Raw genomic sequence first — 27627 nt, 5'->3', positions numbered from 1 at the left:
ATACGAATAATGTTGATCTAATTGACTCGACACAAGGTAAGATCTATAGGCAGACATTTTATTTCAGCAGTGATAAACACCCATGTTTCGTAAAGCCACAAAGTTAGGTAATTAATTTCGAGACATTTGTACTTTTTTAAAAAAATCTATAAATTCTAAAAAATACAAAACAACCATTATCTGTACTGAATACTGCGCAAAATCAACATTGAAGTCTTATAACGCAGTAATAAAGGAAAAGAAGCACCATAACTTACATAAAAACGAGGAAATTAAAGCAAATTTCATTGTAGACAACAGAGAGATCGAAAATTCCCTCTCCCTCGTCTTCGTCTCAATGGAATTGAAGTGTTTGGCGTTCATCCAATGAAAATTAACATAAAACATTTCCACGTAAATGGAAGTGGTGCTGATGGAATTTTGGTTTCATGTGTCGTTTTCTTTTTCTGCTGTTTCGTGTTTTTTTTTTTTTAATCCCTAGTGTTATTGATTCTTTCATTCCTCTCGCTGTTAGTGGAAATACCATTGTGCTAACAAAATCCAATTAAATTTTCCCAATTTTAGTTTCATTAATATAATATGATATAAAGTATGGATACAAAGGTTCTGTTAGCTTTTTCTGTTTGAAATGTTCATGCGTTAGTTTATTATTATTTAAACATTAAAAAAAAAAGTTAAAATTTCAGCATTCTCTTTTGTTTGAGAGAACACGAATTGATTAAAATTATACAATGACAACACTCGAGAGTACTTTTTTTTATTACATTAAGACAATATTTCCATAAACTAAAGTAATTAGGCTCTGGTAAACAGATAATAATAATATGGAAGGGTTATTTTTGTAGTTTACATAATAACTCTTAGTAGAGTGGCTTCGAAATATCTTCAAATATAATTTTAACCAATGTGACCTTCAAAATTGATGGGATTCTGATGCCATCAATAACCTTATTCTGGTACGGCCTTGGGTACAAAGCAAAGACGTTAATTGAGAGGGAAAGTGGGATAATTGGGCCTAAGTTTAAGAAATATATTTCAATTAATATACTAGCTGAACTTGCGCTCTCTACACAGCGCATCATTAGCATATGAGCATAAATCTCCTTCTCATTCCTCACAACATATGTACATGTCCCTTTACAGACACAAGTGAAAGACGTCTTGATTTTAAAAAAATCGGCAAGGGGTATCATAAAGGGAGATTTTCTCGATTATTTTTTTCTCAATATCTCGCGCCGTTTGCAAGATTTGAGCCTACTCCGGTTGGAGTTTCTAATTCATGTATGACCAGTGTTTTCTTTCTTTTTCATGCAGTATGTAATTAGCAAATTCATTACATATACAATTAATTATAATGTCAGTTATATATGGTGTTCATTGGACAAAACACTCAAAAAATAAAGATGTATCTTAAGACTCGAGAAATGGTTATCCTTCTTTTTTCGCTATTATTTGGCCATGGAACAAATGCCAGAGACATATACAACCCCAATATACAACGTTGTGGTGTTGGAATGTATAACGCATAGGATATGATGCTCTTTTTTTATTATTTCAACGCTTCCAGCGTACCCTAAAAAATGTAATAAAGAAATAATGGTCATGTTTTTTAAAAAAATATATTCAATTAGAACTGGACAATCTACGCAAAATTTCCAATCGATCAGTGAAAACGTCATCTTTCTAGAGCCTGTAGTTTCCGAGATCTCATTGACGAAAGGATTGACCACAAACATATAAACATAGTTTAAAAGAACTCGGAAGATGGAAGCACAATTCACATGAATTGATTTTATAGAAGGCTTATTAAAATACAAAGACTTTGAACAATAATTTTATATCATAAACTTTATGAAAAAGATATAGTTAACTAATTTAGACTAGAATTTAAACTAAGTACAAATACTTAAAATGTTTGTCTCTGTTAAACGTGAAATCACACATAACCGTAAATGAAAGATTTGAAAACCAAAGTTATAGGTTTGAACTCAGGCACTTTTAATTGCTATTGTAGCATTTTAATAGATGGATAGTTGTATATAAATAAATATACTTGAAACTTTCATTTTGGTGGAACATCTTGGCTTTGTAACTAACTAACTCTATGGCCTATGTAACCCGGATTTCAGTGCTGCGTTACAAACGCTCTCCAAACGTTGATTTTTATTCTAAGCCAACTGGCCACTATTTCTACTTTGTAATTCCTATTTCTACGAGATCCATCTTAATATTACCTTTCTATTTGCGCCTGTATTCCTAATTGTCATTTTTCGATTGAATTTCCAGTTACAATCTTGAAAGCGCCCCTACTTTCTTCCATTCAAGTCATATGACCTCCTTACTTGAGTCTCCTACAGGGTGGCTACGAAGTTCCATTACTCCTGAAAATAAGTAACTTAAACCACTAAACGTACGTAAATAACTACACGGAAAGAACTTCCCAAGAAACATTAAGTGTCCAAAGGATCAGTTTGTCGACCGTCATTTTCATAACAAAGAAAGATACGCAGCCAAGTTCTGTGTGACATTTTGTGAAGTATTGCAGATGTAACTTGAGTGAAAACTTGTTGCACAGCTTCTGTTAGTTCGGCAGTGTTATCATAATGGTGTAATATACCATTACAGTTGAAAGTAATGGCAATTTTTTTTTACGCACCCTGTACCTAGTAATTTTTTTTTAATTCAATTTCGGTTTAGTTACACAATTTACTTACTCTCTTTACTTCGAATTAAATATAATAAACCCAAAGGTTTTGTTAGTAACCATATTCCCACTGTATAATATATTTATTTATATTTTGATTAAGTGTAAATCCTATTTACGGATATATAACTTGAATAGTTACAAGGTTTACCATTCTGACGTCATACCGGAACATAGTTCCGTTATTGGATATAAATTTCCTTAATTTCAGATCAATGTAGATTTTGGCCAGGTACCTAATCTTTCCCTCACCCCCTCTCACTAGTCCATAGTCACTTTCAGATCCGGTTATATCTGGATTTGCCAAATTTCTATTTGCTTTGTAATTTCCGCGGCTAAAGTTTCGTTCTGATTGGAGGAATTCTCTTACCTCTGGCTTTTTCGGCGCAATGTTATCAGAACAATCGAAGAAACCCTACAAGGAGCAGCTTGTGAATTTTGTGCTACATATTTTTCGGGAAGAATTCCAATTTCCAAGGACAACTAAGGTAACATATAATGTAATCCAATAGTTAAAGATTTACAACAGAATAGGAGCCCGAAAAATCCGCAAATTTTGGTAAAGAAGCTGCAATTCAGTGAAATAAATTCCAGTTCTGTTTGCTCGGAAGCCATGTTTGCTGCCTATCGAGAATAGACAACAGTGAAAGAGTGACTTTACTTTTTTTTATTTCAAACTCAAGTAGGGATTAGGGAAATTACGACCTGTTTGGTGCATGTTGTTCGTGTATTAATTAAATGTGACTTTCTATTATTTATTCAGTAATCGCATGTACGTAGGTTTGATGGTTGTAAAGTGAATAATAATAATGGCAGCTTAAGTTAGCTTAAAAGGGCTCCTATCCCCTTTTCCAAATTGAACCAGTTCTAGCGGGGGAATGGGTTAGTTATTGTTCGTTTTAGGGCCTTTTCCCCTTTCAGGGGAAGGGTCCCTCCATAAACCTCGTTAAGGTGCCCCCCGGGCATCAATTTTTGGCAATCATCATGTAAACAATTGGTCAGGTCAATTAGACCTAGTGTTACCTTTTTCATTTTTGACCCCCTTTAAATTAAATAGAGCCGACTATGTATATATCGACGAGGGAGTAATGTATTCTAAATCTAATGTGTTAGGTTATTTTCGTCAACGTGCATGTAACTAAATGGTGCATGTTTAGTTTAGTTAGTTGTCTTTATGTATAGTACTAACAGTGGTGTATGTAGTTAGTAGTTTTGTGTGAGTGTGTGAATTTTCGATTTGGACAGTGTATAAATATGCTTTAATTTAGTACCATTTTTCTAACATAAATAAACCAGAGTAAATATTAAATTTCTGATTAATGAGTACAAGTATACATTTCAGTACACGGTAAATTATGCCTCCACTACAGCGCCATAGCGTCAGTTTTCGGTAGTCAATTGTTTGTTGACAGTACGACATCGCATGACTTAGTGATTTAGATTGTTTGATTTTGGACAGTTATTCTCAAATTACTTCCCGTGGACATGGTTTTCGGTTCGGATGAGTATACCTTCATATAAGATAGCATGAGATCTTACTGTACTGAAAATTTCAGTTTGCTAGGTCCAATAGAAAATGAATAATCCGCTGAAATAAAGAACACCTATTTTCTTAATAGAAGTAAAACCCATATGCTGTTACTGTTTGTTTAAAAATGTAGTATTAAATTCTTTTTCTTTCCCGTGGCTGTAGAAAATTCCATTGTTGCTTCAGTTTTATCAACAAATCAGAAATAGATTAATCGTTGACAATTTAACTTTCCGTAAATACATGTATGATTTTTTTTTAAACCTGCAAAGTAAATACAATTTGGGTGCTTCGAAATAAAGAGTACGTGGTTCGATGAATGTGATCGTGTGGTGGTTTGAGCGTGATAGATTGTGATAATTATATATATATATATTTATTACTGCGTAATGTAAATATGTGTATGGCCTGCGTGAAAATGTACGAAATAGGGTGTTTATAAAATATTATTTCGTGCGAAAATTAGTATATAATGAATGAATGTAATGAAATGTTAATAATATGATATATAATGTGAACGAGATGATGACCCCTATAGTTAAATGAATAGGCCTAGTGAATTTTATATAGTGAAAATACGAATGTGTTTACGAAGAAAAAAAAAAATATCTCTCGCGTTTAGACTTCTACACCGGTGCATTCATCCAACCGAGTTTGCTACTTGGATAGTAAATTATAGTTGGGAATTGTGTGTCACTTTGCATTTATGTACCTCATAATAACAGCCCCAGATCTTAAGCCTTTCAATAGATAGAGTAGTATCATATGGGAATTACTTCTAAAGGTTGACAGAAATGATAATTAAGAAAACCAACTGCTATTTCCTGTGATCATCGAAAAGTACAGGTTTCGGTCAGTTGTACCTTTAACATTCATAGCCTCTCCGAGATTTTTTTTTTGTTTTGTTGCTTACCTTATTTATTTATTGTGCAGTGTTCATATAACTCAGTTCGGACTATCCGATTAAATTAACTGCTACTAAATATAGCGTACCCGGATGTCGACCCCTAGTCCCCTTAAGTATTTTCGTTTCTTTTCTTAGTTTAATTAGATGAGGGAAATTAACGACATCCCAGACTGTGGCGTGTCTGCGCGGGGTAGCCATCGGTGATGTTTTGGTTATTGAAATCACCGATCCAAAATTCAGTTTATTTAATTTTTTTTTAATTTTGGCCAATCACTAATTAGGGATATCTTAGCTATTACTCTAATTTCATTACTATTCTGGAATCTTCTAGTTTCCAAGTGGTCGGATGATTTTTTTTTTCTTTTGAAAATCTAAATTAACGCCGTCTCTAACCTTCCGGAGGATTTTCGGGACCCTGCTGGTTTGGGCCGGATACGGGGATCGGATTTCAATCTTACAACCAAACTCTTGTGGGATTGGGATCTGATGGACACAGAACTTGCATCCTTGGCAGCAGGGCGCTTCTTGAGTCTACGTATTTGAGTAGACCACCCCTTTTGGCATGTTAAGAATATTTTGGCTATGGATTTTGTTGAGAGCGAAATTCGACTTTTATCTTTGTAGCGTTAGTTATTTCCCACTTAAGTCTTTGGCGCCCCTATTCTTCGTCTTCCTTCTTCTCTATCTCTCTCTCTGTCTTCATTACTTAGAGATTTTTTTTTTCAAATTTTTCAACCTCCCCCCCCCCCGGTTTCTGAAACTCATGAAAACGTACAATATTCATTTCACTTATTTCGATCGTATGTACTAACTGAGACATCGAAGGATGCAATTCGTGGAGGTATTGCAGCACAACTCAGGACCATTTTCGCGATATTCAATCCACCACGGGAGAAATTGACGGGAAGGTACACTATGCTTTCAGATTCCTAGAAACCTTCGTTATTCATTGATCATACAACTTATATCAATTGATTACTGATTTCTGGTTTTTATTTCTATTGATTGGTCATATAGTGTGTATGTATTAATAGTTTGGGCCCACTAGTTTTGAATAACATTGATTTTTTTTTATATACATATATATATGTACTTACATAGTTTTAAGAGTTACGTGCCTGCTCTATTTGTTGCATTTTCCACCTCTTATATCAACTCATTAAATAATACCAGCTATTTTTTTTGTGTATATACGCGGATCTTTAGTAAATTGAAAATGATTATTGATTATCGGGTTTATTCATATGAAATACAATGTTGCAACCTTATGAAGGAAAAAAGGTGAATTTTGATAGTCAGGGTTTTTGTTTTGTCTTTGAGCCAAATAAATATAAATATTTATAAAATATGAATACTTGTCGAATATGAACGGTTATGTAGAATTTAAACGTCGACGAAATATTAAAGTGAAATTTATTGTATGGATTAATATGAATACATATATATATATGCGAGTATGTATGTAATGGGCTCGATATTTACCCTGGTCTTGTTAGGTTGCCATAGATTTTTGACACTCGGTATTAATTAACTATTTGTGATATATAGTATTCCCGCGTAAATTGTCATAAATTACTTTTGTTGAGTTGTTATTAATTTTTGTAACTATTAAAGTGGAATATAATGTTAACTACTGCATGTGAATAAAACAAGTAGCGGGTCGTAAGATAAATAAGAATAACCCTAATCCTTACCCAAATTTACTTTGCGAGTGAAATTAGCAATCTACGAAACAGTGCGCCCCTCCAACGACTTTTTCCATCAGTAAAACATGGAACAAATCCCTCCCCTACGATCGGACACCAAACTATTCAGTATCTAGAATTTTTGACTACAAGATCTATACTAGGAAAAAATTAGTGATTTTAAATTCAACAAACTGAAATCTGTTTAATAAGTTAATGTGAATCCCGGAATATGGAAATATGTTCCCAATATCTGTGACTGGATTTGATAAGTTTTCCTTAATATTGACAAACTTTGAAATTTTAGATAAAGTGCGTCGAGTGACGAAATGAGAAATATAGATATACATGTATGTGATATGAAGCAATTAGTTGTCTATAGTTAAGACAAAAACAATTGAATACTCTCACGGACACAAACCACAGTGCGTAAAGAGAGTTGAGAAAAAAAAAAAAGGAGCTATTATCGACGTGAGAACAAAGACTCATAAAACAGTCGATACGTCTCCTATTGAGACAAAGACTCAATAAAATATTACTAAAGTTTTTTTTTTTTTTAATGATTAACCAATTATTTTTTTTCTTTTCCTGCAATGATATGTATTCATTGCACTGAGTTTTAAATATATATTGACCCTTGAATTTTTTTTTCTTGTCTCGTCTTTGGTTTAATTCTCTTTCATGTAATCCAACTTTTAATATATATATATAAAAAGAGAAATGTGTTATTTGATCTTGTTGAAAGTAGCGAATTTCTGTGCATGTTTATGAAACATTCTTTTCATGTATTAAATTTTTTCTCTGTTATGTCAAACTACATCTTCTTCTATTGAAATGTAATAAATGTCTATAGCATTGTAGTTAGGTTAGTTTAATTCAACCAAATACAACCCGAAGTATACATTGTCCTGTATGAATGTGTGTGTGAGTGAAATGTAGGTTTAGTATTAAGTGCACCAATTATCTTGTCATACATATGTGACTTATTATAATTATTGGTAGTTATCAATTGAACTCATTGAATGTTAATACTAACTTAAGTTGGCTCTATGAAGGAAGAAAAAAGGACTGAAGTAGCCTGAACGAATGATCATCATGAGAGAACTGTGAAAGTCAAAATCTTCGACACATATGTGATACTCTGATTTTTTTTTTTCCTGTGGTCGTTTCTAACATGCCATCAACTTCGTCGTTCATTTTTCAAATATTGAATATTAGTCTAAACCTTCTGGAAATATTGAATAAACGGTAAAATTAAACTTTCTCATCTATCTCCGAGCTAGATTGGGATAATTCGGTAGTTGGGGTCAAATGGATCTAGATCGGGGATGTATGGGTTAACATGTGTCTATCTTTGATCACCCTAATACCAGACATTCACCCAATAGCTAAAGGAAATGATCACAATTAGATAATTATTCACTTTCCTTTACCATATTCCTCAAAATATTTAGTAACAGCTTCCCCTTTATCACCTTCTTACTTTACATCTTTCCTCTTCTATCTTCTTTTTTCTTTTCTTCATCTTCTTCTCCTTCTAATTTATTTTTAATAAAACTGAAAGGGGGGTCGTGACTGGGAATTCTATATGTAATAAACACGGTCATGTATTTATTTATTTGATTTTATTTTCTTTAGAAGTCCGATAGAAGGTTTTCTCTTTTCGATCGAACCTAGTATGTTCGAAATTAAGAAATTAAGAAATGGAAATTATATTCCAATATAATTAGGCATAAGCTGATAGCTTCATGAACATCCCCACCAGGGGTGAAGGGTTCCCACTCACGACTTATTCTGTGCATCACTTTTGTTGCAGATTTTTTTTTTTCAATCAGTTTTAGATTGACGAGCGGTGACAGGATTCGTTGTTATGGCAACAGTGGTTGCTGTGGCAACAGCCCCCTTTTCCAGTGTTAAAGTGGCGACACGTGACAAGACTGTTGCCATGGTAACGCATGTTTACTGTGGTAACGGATCTGAAAATGCTTATTGAATAATACCAGTTATCATGCCAATCAGTTTGAATTGGTGAACCGCGACAAGAATGGTTGTCATGGCAACGCTTGTTCCCATGGCAACGGATCTCAGTTTAAATGGCGACCGATAGATTTGAAATTTTTTTTAAGAATGTCAAAGAGTGAGGTTGAAGGCATGTTGAATTGATTACAACATTGAAATTAATAAGAGAAATTTTATAGTCAAATGAAATAAGTAGAGTCGTTGGCTACTTTGTCATTTTTGTTTCCTTTTCTAAGGGGGAGAAAGAGAAGGAGTGTCCAAATTTTTCTAAAATAGAACTAAACGCTAGAAGGGTTTCAAGGAAGGAAAGAGAATGGGAGTCCTTTAATTTATGAATAATACTCGTCTGGATAGCGAATAAGTATTTTATAGTATATGTATATTTCTGATATATATCTTGTCTTTTGTAAAGTGTAAAGTGTCTCAAAACTATGGCAACAAAAAAGGTTGTTGTGTCACAGGACGAGTGTGATGTCACGTGCACTCAATGCACATTAAATGAAAAAGAGAAAAGATCTCGCGCCCCGCGAAGATTAATTAGATGCACCGGTTGTGGACAAAAATGGATCCACTTTGCTTGTTCCAATTTAGATGATACTGCGGAAAATGCAGAAAAAGTTCAAACCGGCGAAATAGAAAAATATTGTGAGGACTGTGAAAAGGACCGAGGCCAAATATCTCCAGCGGAGATATCTGACCTCGACGATGAGGAAAAGAGTGGAAATCAAAGTGATTCTCGGGATCAGACGGCAAACCCGAAGGAAGGAATGTCATCTGGAGGGTCTGACACGTCTGCATTAATTCGCCAGATGATGGAGATGATGAACGAAAGATTCACTAACATGGAACAAAATAATACAGAAATGAGGCGTGAGAATGCAGAAATGAGGCGTGAGAATGCAGAAATGAGACGTGAAATAAATGAGAAGTTTGATACCTCGAAACGAGAGACCGACGCTCGATTCGAGGTATTAAACAATAAAATTGACCAGATCTGTTTGGACTTTGCTTCTTCGATGAGCAAATTGAAAGATCAAACATCTACTGAACTGGAGCAGGTTAGATACCGGGCCCAACAGTCCACCGAGCAGCTCAGAGACGAAACAAATGAGAAATTCAACGAAATAGATATAAGGTTTGAGAGTACAAACAAAAGATTTGGTGACATCGAACAAAAAGTTGAACAGCAGCAGGCTGAAATAAGTAGATTGAATGTTGTAATATCCGACCTATCAATAGAATCTAAACTAGAGTCGGTTGACCAAAGAATTAGTCGAATTCAAACCGAAGTAGACAGTATTAAGGGGAATATTACTAAATTGCAAATCGCCAAGCCTGATATCTCCTATCCTTTTCCTGATGGCGATTCTCCAGGGAAAATTCTCCCAGAAAGAAGTAACGTCCTCCCGGGTAAGAGTCAAGTGTTGCCTGATGCACGGGACACAGCAATGTATTGCCCCCCGCATCAGCCAACCTCAAAATCATGGTTGAGTAATTTTGATGTACCGATGCAGTCGAGTGTTGTGACTACAACAGTCACTAGCGTAAATGCTCACTCTACCTTTGGAATGGTACAATCGTACAGCGTGCTGCCAGGAGGGGAAAGGAGATGTGCCGGACCGTCGGTTACTACCGTGGTGGGTCCTAAGTTTGAACCTTACATGGTCAACACAAATTACAAAACCTCTCTTGGTCATATGGGAGCGTTCAGTTCAGTGACCACTCCGTCGGTGGCAAATCCGGTTACAACCCCAACTGCTCAGGATAACGCGTTGATTCCACTGGATTATTTTCCTGCCCCGTATAGTATGAGCTCTAAAGTTTCCCTCCGGGATATTGAACGTTTTCCCACTTTCGATGGGAACATTACTAACGGGTTACCTCGAGTTTTCCTGCGGAGACTGCAGCAATATTTAGACATGTATAAACTTACTGATGGGGAACGCCTGCAGATAGTTGAAAAATGTTTGATCGCCGCTTCGGGCGCATGGTTTGCTTCGGTTAAATACCAAATCCGGACGTTTAGTGATTTTTTGATTCTTTTTAAAGAAGAATATTGTAATGAGCACATCGAACGGCTCCAAAAGAGAAACTTACAATCTCTCCGGTATGATCGCTCCAAGTATGGGTCCCTCTTGGACTATGCTTGGAAAATTATCGAACTATATTATCAGATAGCTGAACATCCCTCTCAGGCTGAACTTGTAGATATTATAGTTAACGCTCTTCCACCCGATGAGTCCCGGGCCATAGCGTCCCACTTGTGCCAAACGGTGCGAGAAGTCACCTCACGTTTAGCTGCCTTGTGCGGCAAGGAAGTTGGTGGTCCACCAAAACGATACTTCGCCCGACAGGCAAAAATTCTAAAACCGACGAAGACAAAGGTAACGGCAAGTTGCCAGACAGATTTCCTGAGTTATACCCAAGCTGGATCTCGTTATCCTAGTGGGTATGGCTCAGAAAACAACAATAATGGCCGGCGACTATTTAGGAATCGGCCCATGTTCAACAATCGCCGGAGTTATCGTCCCTATGACCGTACCAACATGGCATCGAACCCGGATAGGGGCGATAACACCAGGAGGAATTTTAACAGGGCGTACGGAAGAAGGGAGAACGGTAATAGTCAGAATGATAGTAACAATAATGTAAATCGACCCCAGAATTCTGTCCCTTCGCAAGTGCGTGGTAACGGTGAGCCTAGAACAATATTAAATGGCAGTGATAGTCGGGAAACTGCATCCTAATGTCATCAGATATACTAGTCGACGGCTGAAGCCTTACGAATTGTCTCTGTCGATTTCTCAGTTAGAACTCCTGTCCGCTCTATTGCTATATGAACACTACTGAAAAAAAAAAAAAAGTATCGGAACTCACAATTTTCGAAATTTAAAGATTTTCAATTGTACAGAAGATAAACGTAATGAATTACTTGCGCAATACCCCAAGTAGATATAATATACTGTCCTAGTGTGACTGGTAATGTTTGAATGGGATGAATGAGTGTGTTAACTTAACAAGCATCATTAGTTAGTATTCCCAATTAGCAAAATTTTGTTATTCTAACAAAATTTTGTTAATGGGCCGGGGAAAACTGTAATATACCATTACAGTTGAAAGTAATGGCAATTTTTTTTTACGCACCCTGTACCTAGTAATTTTTTTTAATTCAATTTCGGTTTAGTTACACAATTTACTTACTCTCTTTACTTCGAATTAAATATAATAAACCCAAAGGTTTTGTTAGTAACCATATTCCCACTGTATAATATATTTATTTATATTTTGATTAAGTGTAAATCCTATTTACGGATATATAACTTGAATAGTTACAAGGTTTACCATTCTGACGTCATACCGGAACATAGTTCCGTTATTGGATATAAATTTCCTTAATTTCAGATCAATGTAGATTTTGGCCAGGTACCTAATCTTTCCCTCACCCCCTCTCACTAGTCCATAGTCACTTTCAGATCCGGTTATATCTGGATTTGCCAAATTTCTATTTGCTTTGTAATTTCCGCGGCTAAAGTTTCGTTCTGATTGGAGGAATTCTCTTACCTCTGGCTTTTTCGGCGCAATGTTATCAGAACAATCGAAGAAACCCTACAAGGAGCAGCTTGTGAATTTTGTGCTACATATTTTTCGGGAAGAATTCCAATTTCCAAGGACAACTAAGGTAACATATAATGTAATCCAATAGTTAAAGATTTACAACAGAATAGGAGCCCGAAAAATCCGCAAATTTTGGTAAAGAAGCTGCAATTCAGTGAAATAAATTCCAGTTCTGTTTGCTCGGAAGCCATGTTTGCTGCCTATCGAGAATAGACAACAGTGAAAGAGTGACTTTACTTTTTTTTATTTCAAACTCAAGTAGGGATTAGGGAAATTACGACCTGTTTGGTGCATGTTGTTCGTGTATTAATTAAATGTGACTTTCTATTATTTATTCAGTAATCGCATGTACGTAGGTTTGATGGTTGTAAAGTGAATAATAATAATGGCAGCTTAAGTTAGCTTAAAAGGGCTCCTATCCCCTTTTCCAAATTGAACCAGTTCTAGCGGGGGAATGGGTTAGTTATTGTTCGTTTTAGGGCCTTTTCCCCTTTCAGGGGAAGGGTCCCTCCATAAACCTCGTTAAGGTGCCCCCCGGGCATCAATTTTTGGCAATCATCATGTAAACAATTGGTCAGGTCAATTAGACCTAGTGTTACCTTTTTCATTTTTGACCCCCTTTAAATTAAATAGAGCCGACTATGTATATATCGACGAGGGAGTAATGTATTCTAAATCTAATGTGTTAGGTTATTTTCGTCAACGTGCATGTAACTAAATGGTGCATGTTTAGTTTAGTTAGTTGTCTTTATGTATAGTACTAACAGTGGTGTATGTAGTTAGTAGTTTTGTGTGAGTGTGTGAATTTTCGATTTGGACAGTGTATAAATATGCTTTAATTTAGTACCATTTTTCTAACATAAATAAACCAGAGTAAATATTAAATTTCTGATTAATGAGTACAAGTATACATTTCAGTACACGGTAAATTATGCCTCCACTACAGCGCCATAGCGTCAGTTTTCGGTAGTCAATTGTTTGTTGACAGTACGACATCGCATGACTTAGTGATTTAGATTGTTTGATTTTGGACAGTTATTCTCAAATTACTTCCCGTGGACATGGTTTTCGGTTCGGATGAGTATACCTTCATATAAGATAGCATGAGATCTTACTGTACTGAAAATTTCAGTTTGCTAGGTCCAATAGAAAATGAATAATCCGCTGAAATAAAGAACACCTATTTTCTTAATAGAAGTAAAACCCATATGCTGTTACTGTTTGTTTAAAAATGTAGTATTAAATTCTTTTTCTTTCCCGTGGCTGTAGAAAATTCCATTGTTGCTTCAGTTTTATCAACAAATCAGAAATAGATTAATCGTTGACAATTTAACTTTCCGTAAATACATGTATGATTTTTTTTTAAACCTGCAAAGTAAATACAATTTGGGTGCTTCGAAATAAAGAGTACGTGGTTCGATGAATGTGATCGTGTGGTGGTTTGAGCGTGATAGATTGTGATAATTATATATATATATATTTATTACTGCGTAATGTAAATATGTGTATGGCCTGCGTGAAAATGTACGAAATAGGGTGTTTATAAAATATTATTTCGTGCGAAAATTAGTATATAATGAATGAATGTAATGAAATGTTAATAATATGATATATAATGTGAACGAGATGATGACCCCTATAGTTAAATGAATAGGCCTAGTGAATTTTATATAGTGAAAATACGAATGTGTTTACGAAGAAAAAAAAAATATCTCTCGCGTTTAGACTTCTACACCGGTGCATTCATCCAACCGAGTTTGCTACTTGGATAGTAAATTATAGTTGGGAATTGTGTGTCACTTTGCATTTATGTACCTCATAATAACAGCCCCAGATCTTAAGCCTTTCAATAGATAGAGTAGTATCATATGGGAATTACTTCTAAAGGTTGACAGAAATGATAATTAAGAAAACCAACTGCTATTTCCTGTGATCATCGAAAAGTACAGGTTTCGGTCAGTTGTACCTTTAACATTCATAGCCTCTCCGAGATTTTTTTTTTTTTGTTTTGTTGCTTACCTTATTTATTTATTGTGCAGTGTTCATATAACTCAGTTCGGACTATCCGATTAAATTAACTGCTACTAAATATAGCGTACCCGGATGTCGACCCCTAGTCCCCTTAAGTATTTTCGTTTCTTTTCTTAGTTTAATTAGATGAGGGAAATTAACGACATCCCAGACTGTGGCGTGTCTGCGCGGGGTAGCCATCGGTGATGTTTTGGTTATTGAAATCACCGATCCAAAATTCAGTTTATTTAATTTTTTTTAATTTTGGCCAATCACTAATTAGGGATATCTTAGCTATTACTCTAATTTCATTACTATTCTGGAATCTTCTAGTTTCCAAGTGGTCGGATGATTTTTTTTTTCTTTTGAAAATCTAAATTAACGCCGTCTCTAACCTTCCGGAGGATTTTCGGGACCCTGCTGGTTTGGGCCGGATACGGGGATCGGATTTCAATCTTACAACCAAACTCTTGTGGGATTGGGATCTGATGGACACAGAACTTGCATCCTTGGCAGCAGGGCGCTTCTTGAGTCTACGTATTTGAGTAGACCACCCCTTTTGGCATGTTAAGAATATTTTGGCTATGGATTTTGTTGAGAGCGAAATTCGACTTTTATCTTTGTAGCGTTAGTTATTTCCCACTTAAGTCTTTGGCGCCCCTATTCTTCGTCTTCCTTCTTCTCTATCTCTCTCTCTGTCTTCATTACTTAGAGATTTTTTTTTCAAATTTTTCAACCTCCCCCCCCCCCCGGTTTCTGAAACTCATGAAAACGTACAATATTCATTTCACTTATTTCGATCGTATGTACTAACTGAGACATCGAAGGATGCAATTCGTGGAGGTATTGCAGCACAACTCAGGACCATTTTCGCGATATTCAATCCACCACGGGAGAAATTGACGGGAAGGTACACTATGCTTTCAGATTCCTAGAAACCTTCGTTATTCATTGATCATACAACTTATATCAATTGATTACTGATTTCTGGTTTTTATTTCTATTGATTGGTCATATAGTGTGTATGTATTAATAGTTTGGGCCCACTAGTTTTGAATAACATTGATTTTTTTTTATATACATATATATATGTACTTACATAGTTTTAAGAGTTACGTGCCTGCTCTATTTGTTGCATTTTCCACCTCTTATATCAACTCATTAAATAACACCAGCTATTTTTTTTGTGTATATACGCGGATCTTTAGTAAATTGAAAATGATTATTGATTATCGGGTTTATTCATATGAAATACAATGTTGCAACCTTATGAAGGAAAAAAGGTGAATTTTGATAGTCAGGGTTTTTGTTTTGTCTTTGAGCCAAATAAATATAAATATTTATAAAATATGAATACTTGTCGAATATGAACGGTTATGTAGAATTTAAACGTCGACGAAATATTAAAGTGAAATTTATTGTATGGATTAATATGAATACATATATATATATGCGAGTATGTATGTAATGGGCTCGATATTTACCCTGGTCTTGTTAGGTTGCCATAGATTTTTGACACTCGGTATTAATTAACTATTTGTGATATATAGTATTCCCGCGTAAATTGTCATAAATTACTTTTGTTGAGTTGTTATTAATTTTTGTAACTATTAAAGTGGAATATAATGTTAACTACTGCATGTGAATAAAACAAGTAGCGGGTCGTAAGATAAATAAGAATAACCCTAATCCTTACCCAAATTTACTTTGCGAGTGAAATTAGCAATCTACGAAACAGTGCGCCCCTCCAACGACTTTTTCCATCAGTAAAACATGGAACAAATCCCTCCCCTACGATCGGACACCAAACTATTCAGTATCTAGAATTTTTGACTACAAGATCTATACTAGGAAAAAATTAGTGATTTTAAATTCAACAAACTGAAATCTGTTTAATAAGTTAATGTGAATCCCGGAATATGGAAATATGTTCCCAATATCTGTGACTGGATTTGATAAGTTTTCCTTAATATTGACAAACTTTGAAATTTTAGATAAAGTGCGTCGAGTGACGAAATGAGAAATATAGATATACATGTATGTGATATGAAGCAATTAGTTGTCTATAGTTAAGACAAAAACAATTGAATACTCTCACGGACACAAACCACAGTGCGTAAAGAGAGTTGAGAAAAAAAAAAAGGAGCTATTATCGACGTGAGAACAAAGACTCATAAAACAGTCGATACGTCTCCTATTGAGACAAAGACTCAATAAAATATTACTAAAGTTTTTTTTTTTTTTTAATGATTAACCAATTATTTTTTTTCTTTTCCTGCAATGATATGTATTCATTGCACTGAGTTTTAAATATATATTGACCCTTGAATTTTTTTTTCTTGTCTCGTCTTTGGTTTAATTCTCTTTCATGTAATCCAACTTTTAATATATATATATAAAAAGAGAAATGTGTTATTTGATCTTGTTGAAAGTAGCGAATTTCTGTGCATGTTTATGAAACATTCTTTTCATGTATTAAATTTTTTCTCTGTTATGTCAAACTACATCTTCTTCTATTGAAATGTAATAAATGTCTATAGCATTGTAGTTAGGTTAGTTTAATTCAACCAAATACAACCCGAAGTATACATTGTCCTGTATGAATGTGTGTGTGAGTGAAATGTAGGTTTAGTATTAAGTGCACCAATTATCTTGTCATACATATGTGACTTATTATAATTATTGGTAGTTATCAATTGAACTCATTGAATGTTAATACTAACTTAAGTTGGCTCTATGAAGGAAGAAAAAAGGACTGAAGTAGCCTGAACGAATGATCATCATGAGAGAACTGTGAAAGTCAAAATCTTCGACACATATGTGATACTCTGATTTTTTTTTTTTCCTGTGGTCGTTTCTAACATGCCATCAACTTCGTCGTTCATTTTTCAAATATTGAATATTAGTCTAAACCTTCTGGAAATATTGAATAAACGGTAAAATTAAACTTTCTCATCTATCTCCGAGCTAGATTGGGATAATTCGGTAGTTGGGGTCAAATGGATCTAGATCGGGGATGTATGGGTTAACATGTGTCTATCTTTGATCACCCTAATACCAGACATTCACCCAATAGCTAAAGGAAATGATCACAATTAGATAATTATTCACTTTCCTTTACCATATTCCTCAAAATATTTAGTAACAGCTTCCCCTTTATCACCTTCTTACTTTACATCTTTCCTCTTCTATCTTCTTTTTTCTTTTCTTCATCTTCTTCTCCTTCTAATTTATTTTTAATAAAACTGAAAGGGGGGTCGTGACTGGGAATTCTATATGTAATAAACACGGTCATGTATTTATTTATTTGATTTTATTTTCTTTAGAAGTCCGATAAAAGGTTTTCTCTTTTCGATCGAACCTAGTATGTTCGAAATTAAGAAATTAAGAAATGGAAATTATATTCCAATATAATTAGGCATAAGCTGATAGCTTCATGAACATCCCCACCAGGGGTGAAGGGTTCCCACTCACGACTTATTCTGTGCATCACTTTTGTTGCAGATTTTTTTTTTTTTCAATCAGTTTTAGATTGACGAGCGGTGACAGGATTCGTTGTTATGGCAACAGTGGTTGCTGTGGCAACAGCCCCCTTTTCCAGTTTTAATGGTTTTGTGCAACGATACCCTTTATGAATCCCCATTGCGCCTTGTCACAGGTGGTGAGGTCTAGGCTTCGTGGTAGCCAGGCAAGTGGTTCAGGCAGATCCGGACTTCCACGACCAATCTAACGCCCGAAACTATTCGCTTACGGAGGGCATAATGGGAAGGTGCCCCATCATGCTGAAACCAACATATCTCTTTGATTCCGTACTCCTCCAAGCGAAAGACAAACCAGTTCTGCAACATGCCCAGCTATTGCTGGTGATCTGGTGATTCACAACACCATCGTAAAAGAACGGCCCAAACACGCCTTTGCTGTCCACGTCTCTCCATATCATCACATGCGGGTTATTCTGTTCCAACTCTTCATAAAAGTGTGGATTGTTCCTGAACCGAAAGACCACATTGTGTGCTTGAGAACTCCTGTAAATTGCACACCCTTCGGTAAAGATCACCTTGCCGCGTTTTAGTATTGTGTCGAACGTCTGAAGCAGTGCCGCACATGCCTCCATTCTCCGATCTATACCTGCGTCCGATAATTCTTGCACGGGGGTAGGTCGATATGTGCGGAGGGCTAAGTCTTGTTTCATGTGCTTTGGCATAGTTGACCGGGATATATCCAGTTCCGCAGATCGCTTACGCGTCCACTTCTGCGGCGATCTCTCCACGGACGCCGCGACGAAACAACATGTTTTTGCTCATGTGGACGGTCTGCCACTTCTTTTTCTTACTCTCCACACTTCCTGTGGCGAATAGTTTCTGTTCTCAGTGTAAAAGTGTTTGTTTTGGGAGAAGATCTTCTTGAAACCTTGTCCGAAAGTCTGCACGCACATCTTCCAGTGTCTTACCTGTGTGATTTTCTCTCATGCACCCAACAAGCTCCAATAACACGTTCTTAAATACTGTAACTGGAAGTATCAGCCATCGTTCACATAATCTGAAACAATGGAAAACCCAAGGGATGATCCAGGACGAATTTCTGGGGGGGCGGTGGGTTGTAATACTGCTACTTAGAGCTACTTTTAAGAACTCCAAACTCTGGGATGGGTTTTATTTTTATATAAAATAAGAAAGTTTCTCCTTCTGGGGGGGAAAGATTGCCCCGATCGCCCCATGGATCCGCCCCTGGGAAAGCCTTACATTAGCACCTATAAAGGGGTAACGGGAAAACTTACATTAGCATTTATCAAGGGGTAATGGAACTTCGTGGCCACCCTGTATACTTAATGATCCTAATAATGTTAAGTAAACGGTGTAAATTACGCAGTTCCTAGTTATGAAATTTCCGCCATTCCCCATTTCCGTCCCGCTTGGGTCCGAATATTTGCATCAGAATATTATTTTCAAATACTTTCAGTCTGCATTCTTCCCTCAAAGTAAGCAACCATGTTTTACAACCATACAACACAAAAGGCATAATCATCGTTTTATATATTTTAAAAGTCAAATTCTTCGATATAATTCGCGAAGACAAGAGGTTAAAACTGAATAAGAACATGAATTCCCTGCTTTCAGTCGACATTTACTTTCTTCGTGGATATAGTTTTGGTTTGTTAATATTGATCCTAGATATTAGAAAGTATTCGCTTTGTCGAAAGTGTTATTTGATGTTTTGATGTGTCCATAATTTGCAGTTTTGCAGGCACGATGAATTTCCATGTATTTAGTTTTTCTCTGCATTTATTTCTAAACCTATGTCCCTGCATACCCTTTCGATTGTCCTTAAATCATTCCCTGTCAGATTTACATCATCAGCATAAGCTATAAACCTGGTGAATGCCATTCAGCTCTAAACTTAGGTGTTATCTTCAATTTTCCTATATCGTATTCCAAAACAAAATTGAAATGGCGACAATGCATGTCCTAGTTTCAGGTCATATTCAACGCGAAAGTTCGTGGACAGGTATTTCGCTACTCGGGCTTCACTTTAGATTTCATTTAAAGACAACTTTATTAATTGAACTAGTTTTCTCGGAATAGCAAATCCAGTATGAATGTTAAACAATATTTCCCTCCTAATCGAGTCATAGGCCTTTCTGAAATCAGTAAATAATTTATGTACCAGGGAAATGTGTTCCCTTTACTTTTCGAATATTTGGCTAATGGTAAGTATCTGGTCGATAGTTGATCGATACTCTGATAATTTGCAATAATTTCATCTGCATATGGCGTTAATCTTGCTAACAGAACTTTTGAAAGGATTTTGTAGGATGTTGACAAAAAGAGAGATGCCTCGATAACTACTACAGTCAGTTTCGTCGTATATCTTGTAAACTGAAACAATGATTGATTCTCTCCATTCTTGTGTCAATTCCTCCTTGTTCCAAATAAGGAGATTTGTGTGTTTTGCAAATTGTCAAAGAAATCGTTGCACATATTCATCTTGCCCTTCCCCCAAGCAAAATTTGAAACATCACTATTGCCACATAGGTCTGTAATAAGAGTGCTCAACTACCCCAGCATTTTCTTATCTGTCTCCTCTTCCAAGTCAAATTTAAAATGACATATATTAAAATATATTTGTTGCTCATAGTGTCCACGTAATATCTAACACATTTTCAAGTTGGATACAGACTTGGGTAAGTGAATTTGTAAATCATACATATGTATTAAATTCGCACCCAGCAAAAAGTAGGGAGCATTGCCTGTAGTTTTAGCCAGTTGACTTGAGATTTTCAGTGGGACTCAAACCAGACAGTTTTTATTATTATTGCCGTCATAGGTATTCACAATTACCAAAGAAATTCTGCTTTACATAAAATAACCCATGTTTATTATTTATTTATTTATTTTGCCCTTGTTATTTTATCTATACTTTGATTTTCGGCAGATGTCGCAGTGGAAAGTGCATTCCAGAGAGATGGCGTTGTGATGATGAAAGAGATTGTGAAGCTGGTGAAGATGAAGAAGAATGTGCTGAGAAGGCGCCAAGAACTTGCGGCCCAGACGAGTACATCTGTGACAACGGCAATTGTATTCTTGTAAGTAATCATTTTTCTAATAAGTAGTCTGCAATTTTATATTTTAAAAAAGTCTTTTTATTTTTATTTTTATTTTTTACATAACCGCATATTATTCTGTGTATCTTGGGCACCATGGAAGAATTTACGTGCACCAAATAGGACCAATAATGCGTAAAATTATTTTGTATTCATGGTTTATTCAAGTGATGATCTCCCTTATGACGGTCAAGATGGATCTCATTCTTTTCAGTTCACAATATTGGGCTCAGTCCTGATACTATGGGATCACTGATATATCTTATCTGAACAATTTTAATTCGAATATATGCACGTTCGTTTATACACAAAGTCTAGTACGTATAATCTATAATGAAATATCGAACTCGTATATTCTTAGGAAGAATTGCAACTGAGGATGTCCCAAGATTATATTTATCATAACCTTCCAAGTAAAGAACTAACATGTAAGTTTTGTGGAAGCTTTCAAGGAATCAAGGACAATGCGATATACATTATAAACTATGGGCAGACTGCATTAGGTGTAAAACACAGCTAAATAAATCATAAAAAATTATGACTTGGTACGTTTATTAGAGATATTACAGAAGTAAAATAATGTAGAGCGAAACATAACTACGAGGATTAGTCAAAAATTATCTACACTTTTCTTTTTACAATTTAAGTGCAAAAAGATAAGGGTTCAACATACACATAATTTATCTACAATGTCACTTCTCTTGTCAGTATACTTGGTCCACCGATCTATAACCCTACGTATTGGTTCCAAGAAGAAAGTTTCCGGTAGGTCGTGATAGCACCGCTTCTTGTAGTCTAAGTCGGCAGACAGAACCAAGTCTGAAGTTCAAAGAAGATGATAGCGGAGCGGCTATGTTTATACTGTAATAGCCGGAAGGCAAATGGCGCGATCGAAATCAAATTCCACATATATGACCGCAATCGTATTAACTCTAAGTACGTATGCTCAGAAGACAGTATGATAGCCTAGGAGGATGTTAAGGCAGAAGTTTAGATAGTTTTTAACTCATCTTTGTATACTGAATTCGGTTAAATTTCCATTAAACAAAATACAAGAAAAGTATTAGTAAAATATAATATTACACTAGTCACATTTTTAATTTCACACAATTAATCTCGTGGCTATGCAGATGAGACGAGTCTTGAGACTAGACCCTAGAGTCTGAGATAGAAGTATGTTGATTGATATGATAATTTCTCAATTCAAGACTTAGATCGAGACAAGTAGGGGAGACCGGGGCTATTTGAGTATAGTAAGGTTGAGTATTTCACTCTATCAACATTGTTTACCTTAATTACAGTAGTGTTCATGTGTCGTCGCGAATTCTGTCGAGGAATTTGAAGCTTAAAATATATAAATCGATAATCATGCCTGTTGTTCTGTATGGATGCGAAACATGGTCGCTTACACTGAGGGAAGAACATAGACTGAAAGTATTTGAACAAAATCCTGAGACAAATATTCGGACCCAAGAGGAACGGGAATGAGGAATGGCGGAAACTTCATAACGAGGAACTATATATTTTATGCGGTTTACCCAACATTGTTAGGGTCGTCAAGTCCAGGAGGCTTAGTTGGGCAGGTCATGTAGCTAGAATGGAAGAAAGTAGAAACGCTTTCAAAGTCTTTACTGGAAGACCCATCGGAAAACGACCATTAGGAAGACCTAGGCGCAGATGGGAGGACAAAATTAAGATGGATCTCGCAGAGATGGGAATACAGAGTAGAAACTGGACGCAGTTGGCTAAGGACAGAAGTCAGTGGAGAGCTTTTGTGAACGCAGCGTTGAACCTCCGGGTTCCATAGGCCATAGAGTTAGTTAGTTAGTTAAGTTCATGTATATTCTTAAATTATACCCTTTTCTATATAATTTGTAAGGAAATAAATTTAAATGGAGCAATTCTTTAAGAAAGAGTGTTCACCATAAGCGAAAACTCCTTCAGCATTATAATAATACGAAGACTATCAATTTTCTTATATATTACATAATACCTTACACGTATAGATCCATCTTAGAATGGTTTGATTTATTCTCTTTGAAATAAACACTTGTAAAAGCAAACAAGAAAAAGAGAACTTCTCACAATAACATAAAAAGAAACTTCGGATAGTTTTACATTTTCTACATTAATTTTCAGTAAATAAAAATAATACACAATAAATGAAAACTGTAGTTCAAATTTAACTGTTAAAATTTTTAAAAAAAAATAATAAAAATGAACTCACAATAAGACTTATGTTCAAAATCAATTTAACGAGTAGTCTTCTCAATAAAAATTAAGTGTATAGTAAGATAAAAGTCAAAACTTGTGCTGGAGAAAGCAAAGTGCATGAAAATTATTTTTTTTTACAGACTTATGAGAAATCACTAATTTCTCGAACTTCTGAGGTACGAGACAATGAAAGTTATCAAGAAATGTAACGTAGAGGCATTTGTTGCAGACAAACTGTTTTTCCCATAAGGTCCAACACATGTATCATGGTACCACTGTTTACAGTGTTGACAGCGAAGCCATTCTTCTTCGCTCACTGATTCTTTAGAGTAATATTTCACCTTACAGAATCCGCATGGTACATTGTTCTCGGATTCATTCTAATCATTATCACCATTACGTGTAGCATATGTAAACTTGAAGAGACAGGTCTATTTATTTTTGTCTTCTTGATGCTTTTCGTCTTCGAGCACACTTCACCAGATCCCTCCATTTATAACTTCCGTTTCTTGCGAAGCTGTTGGACATTTTCGGGAGAAGTAAGTAAACCTATACTTTGCTTCTTCTTCGTGGAGATACATTTAACATTTATGTAAGAATGAGAAGAATTTGCATTACTGTACAGCATATGATGAAATTGTTGCTCCATCACATGCTATGCATACCATGTACTCTTAATTATATTTCCCAGACTGGATTTTTAAGTTCGGTTATCACTTGAACTTCCGGGCTATGATGGACTGATGTCATGAAAATACACTACTCTATCCAGTGGTTGTAATATCAATACATGAGTGGTGTGATGTGGGAAGCACAAATGTTCAATGCTATGTTGCTCACAAAATTTGAGAGCTTGTACGTATCAATGAGAAATATATCTGTCCAATGTTAACAAACATTTTCCCTCAGCCCAGTTTATTTAAAAAAAAAAAAAAAACAAAAAACGAGCCAGCGAACAAACAGCTCTTTATTAACGTAACCACAATCTGTTAAAGAAATTTGAGAAGCTGGTGGTAGATTATTTACAAATACTTCATTTACATACTGATCTTTAAAATAATAAATCGTGGGATTTATTGTCCAATTGCGTTCCAAGCGACTATCACAGTGACATTTTCTCCTCTCTCAACGTAAATACCATCCATTTTTTCACCTTCTTGGCAAAGGCTTTGCTTCTTTCACATTGTATATACTCTGTTATTTTTGTGTTGAGACCAATCGTTGAAATAACGGATTTCAAGAATTGAAAATCAGACTCACTGCTTCCTTATTAACGACCTCAGCATGAGCTCTTAAAAGTCCTTCAGGCTTTCGTAAAATTCGGATGTCTTTTCATCAAACTTGAATACAAATCTTCACCACCTAGTTTCTCAAAGGTTGTGGGATTTGATTTGTTGTTACATATCGATGTACAGCTTTACGAATCGTTTCATAGTGCAGCTTAGTCCATTTTCCGTGAGAGTTATAATTCGCAACACCAACTTCTCCCTGTTCTTCTGTCAGTAATGTGGAGTGCCCTATGACTTTGTTTTGTACTTTGAACTGTTCCACTATTATCACTCAACCTAGTTTTACCCTTTCGAATCGCTCTTTCATTCGCAAAATTTCAAAAGGAAAATTGCAGAGTTGCGAAGCTCCACGTAAACTCAAATAATTTTTTGTTATACTTTACATGGCCTTTTCCATGTCTTCATTATTCCACTTGCTGTATTTGTGTTTTGATTTGTATGTTCGTACAAGCTAAAAAGAAAATGAAGTGTTTTGTTTTACATACATGCACCACATAGGAGGCTGAATAATAAATACAAAACTAAAATTCATAAATTAAAGATATTCTCGTAAGTTTACACGTGACTCAAACAGACCCCATTGGCTCAAATAGCCCCAATTTTTTCGATTCAAATAACCCCGTTTTGCACATATTTACGTAGGAACGTACTATTTTCACACGAAACAGAGAAGAGCACCAAAAATGGCGGTTATAACATGCAGACGTTCTGTTTTACGCGTACGGTAATAATTTATAAAGATATGCATTTACACAGGTTCAGCACCTTATATTATACAGACATTATTTTATATCAGACCAAAATACGAAGTATTGCAAGCCACCTTGCTCAAAATAGTCTCATATTTACAGCAACTAATAAGAAAGCAGCAGATCAATGATACATGCCATCTTTCCTTTACCAACGAACTTACAAATTAATGCAAATTCAGCGTACTGATGTTCATATTAAGTGCGCAGTGATATTTTTTCTTAAGTTTGACCCAAATAGCTCCTTGACTCAAATAGCCCTGGTCTCCCCTACCTATGCAATCAATACTGGGACCATATGTAGTTTTTGCTCATTCTTGTCTCGATTCCATAGATAATTTCCAGTGATTACTTTGTTGGTTTTAACCATTTTTGCAGAAAGGAAAAAAGTTTAGAATATTCAAATTATCTCTACTAAATTTAATTTAATCTTTATCCTTATTATTATATTCGGAAAGGTGCCGAATATCAGATACTGTTTGTAAAAAAAAAAAAAATCTTTACCAACAAATATTTAATTGATATAGCCTCTTCTAAATGTTCTGTTATCTTTGTAGATTATAATTTGAAAGTTTCGAAGCAATAACATAATATTAAAAGGAAGATATATATATATATATATATATATATATATATATATATATATATATATATATATATATATATATATAGATAGATAGATAGATAGATAGATAGATAGATAGATAGATATAGATATAGATATATAGATATATATAGATATATAGATATCTTCCTTTTAATATTATACTTTGGTAGGAAGTCGCATTTTTCCCAGTTCTGAAAAAGGTTGCCCAATATCGGATAGTTAGGGGTCTCAATATCGGGCGGAAATAAAATGAGAAGGATTTAAGGAAAACCACAACTGGAGAAGACTGTACATTATTTTATTTATATTACATGGTGTAAATATATACAAAACGTGAAGTTGCAAAACATGTAGATATAACTAAACGTTGTTCTATAAAATAAATTACTTTCTAAATATGTGCATATGTAAATTTATCTTAACTAAACATTGTTCTACAAAATTGTAGACGTTTTCAACATGCAGATTTACTTTGAATAAAACATTGTTCTATCAAACAGACAACTTTCTAAATATGCAGATTTTCTGGTACTTAAACATTGTTCAACAAAAGAAGCTACTTTCTAATTATGTAAAATTTATTTGTAACTAAACGTTGTTCTACTCATCTGTAGTAGGATCTACCAAAAAATTAAATTACTGGCAATAATCACAAACAAAGGATTTCCACGTTTTTGGATCAGTGCCTGCATATAGCTCGTGTGCTCATTTAAGACATCGCATACATCGTATCCATAGTTCACCACCTTTGTCAAGTTTATACGGCTGTGAACAAAAATTGAAGATTTTGGATGCCTTGAGAAACCCCATTTTCTTTCCCTTGACGGCAACAACAGTTTGGAACATAGCCTCAGAATCCCACTTCTTCCTCCGAGCGATTTCTGTCAACTGTAATAACCGAAGAATGACATCAGCAATACCGTTCCCTAATATCTAATATCCGATATTTGGAACCTCTGTACTATCCGATATTTGGCAACGTAGGTCATGTGGCAGCTTTCAATTATATATATTACGTAAACAGAAACGAACTACCAAAATATCATATAATTTAAGACTACTCTTCTTAGCCTATATTATAAGTGTAGCATGAATATGATTAGGTTATCTTTATGGACGACATAACGCAATCAACTGTAGTAATGGAAATGGTTCATAAGGTCAAAATCACAAAACACTTCACCACACAAATAAACATGTTGCGAGAGATATCAGAACTTAACTGTGAAATGGCCCACCTATTGTTGTGCAGTTATGATAACGGCCGCTAGGTTGCAGCACCTCACACGGAATATTTCTCGGTATCCGATATTAGGAAACCATCCGATATTCGGCACCTTGACCCTAATAATAAATTTTATGTTCCTCTATTTTGCTGAAAATTAAGATAACTTCATATTTTTACAAAAAATACTATTTCCTCGCGTATTTTGCAAATTCTGTTAGTGATACGAGCCAAGTTACAACTTTCAGCGCTTGTGACACGCAACGCACGCCTTAACCAATATTAGGCTCCATTGAAGATATCTGCATTTTGGGTTTGAAAAGAACTTTTCACTTCAGTTGACACTATTTCACAAACACTATGGGCTTTACAGTCTTTTAAATTGAAAACTTAACATAGGAGTAAGCAGCGGCGGAAATCTGTCTTCAGCATTGAGGAGGACGGGTAAGACCGTTCCCATATATATATACACGG

At 35.2% G+C, this 27627-nt stretch overlaps 1 protein-coding gene across 2 annotated transcripts in view; it reads left to right on the top strand.

Moving 5' to 3' along the window:
- The window catches only part of Lrp4 (LDL receptor related protein 4), an 872950-nt gene that overhangs the window by 715518 nt on the left and 129805 nt on the right, over window positions 1–27627 (top strand). For both annotated transcript variants that reach the window (XM_081751909.1, XM_081751908.1), the window contains exon 6: window positions 20901–21051. In XM_081751909.1, coding sequence (XP_081608035.1) covers window positions 20901–21051 — 151 coding nt within the window. The remainder of the gene's footprint in view (window positions 1–20900; window positions 21052–27627) is intronic.

This window comes from Thermobia domestica, chromosome 3 (genome assembly GCF_964235325.1).
Source record: "Thermobia domestica chromosome 3, izTheDome1.hap1.1, whole genome shotgun sequence".
Lineage (NCBI taxonomy): Eukaryota > Metazoa > Arthropoda > Insecta > Zygentoma > Lepismatidae > Thermobia > Thermobia domestica.
This window is presented reverse-complemented; position numbering and strand designations above follow the sequence as displayed.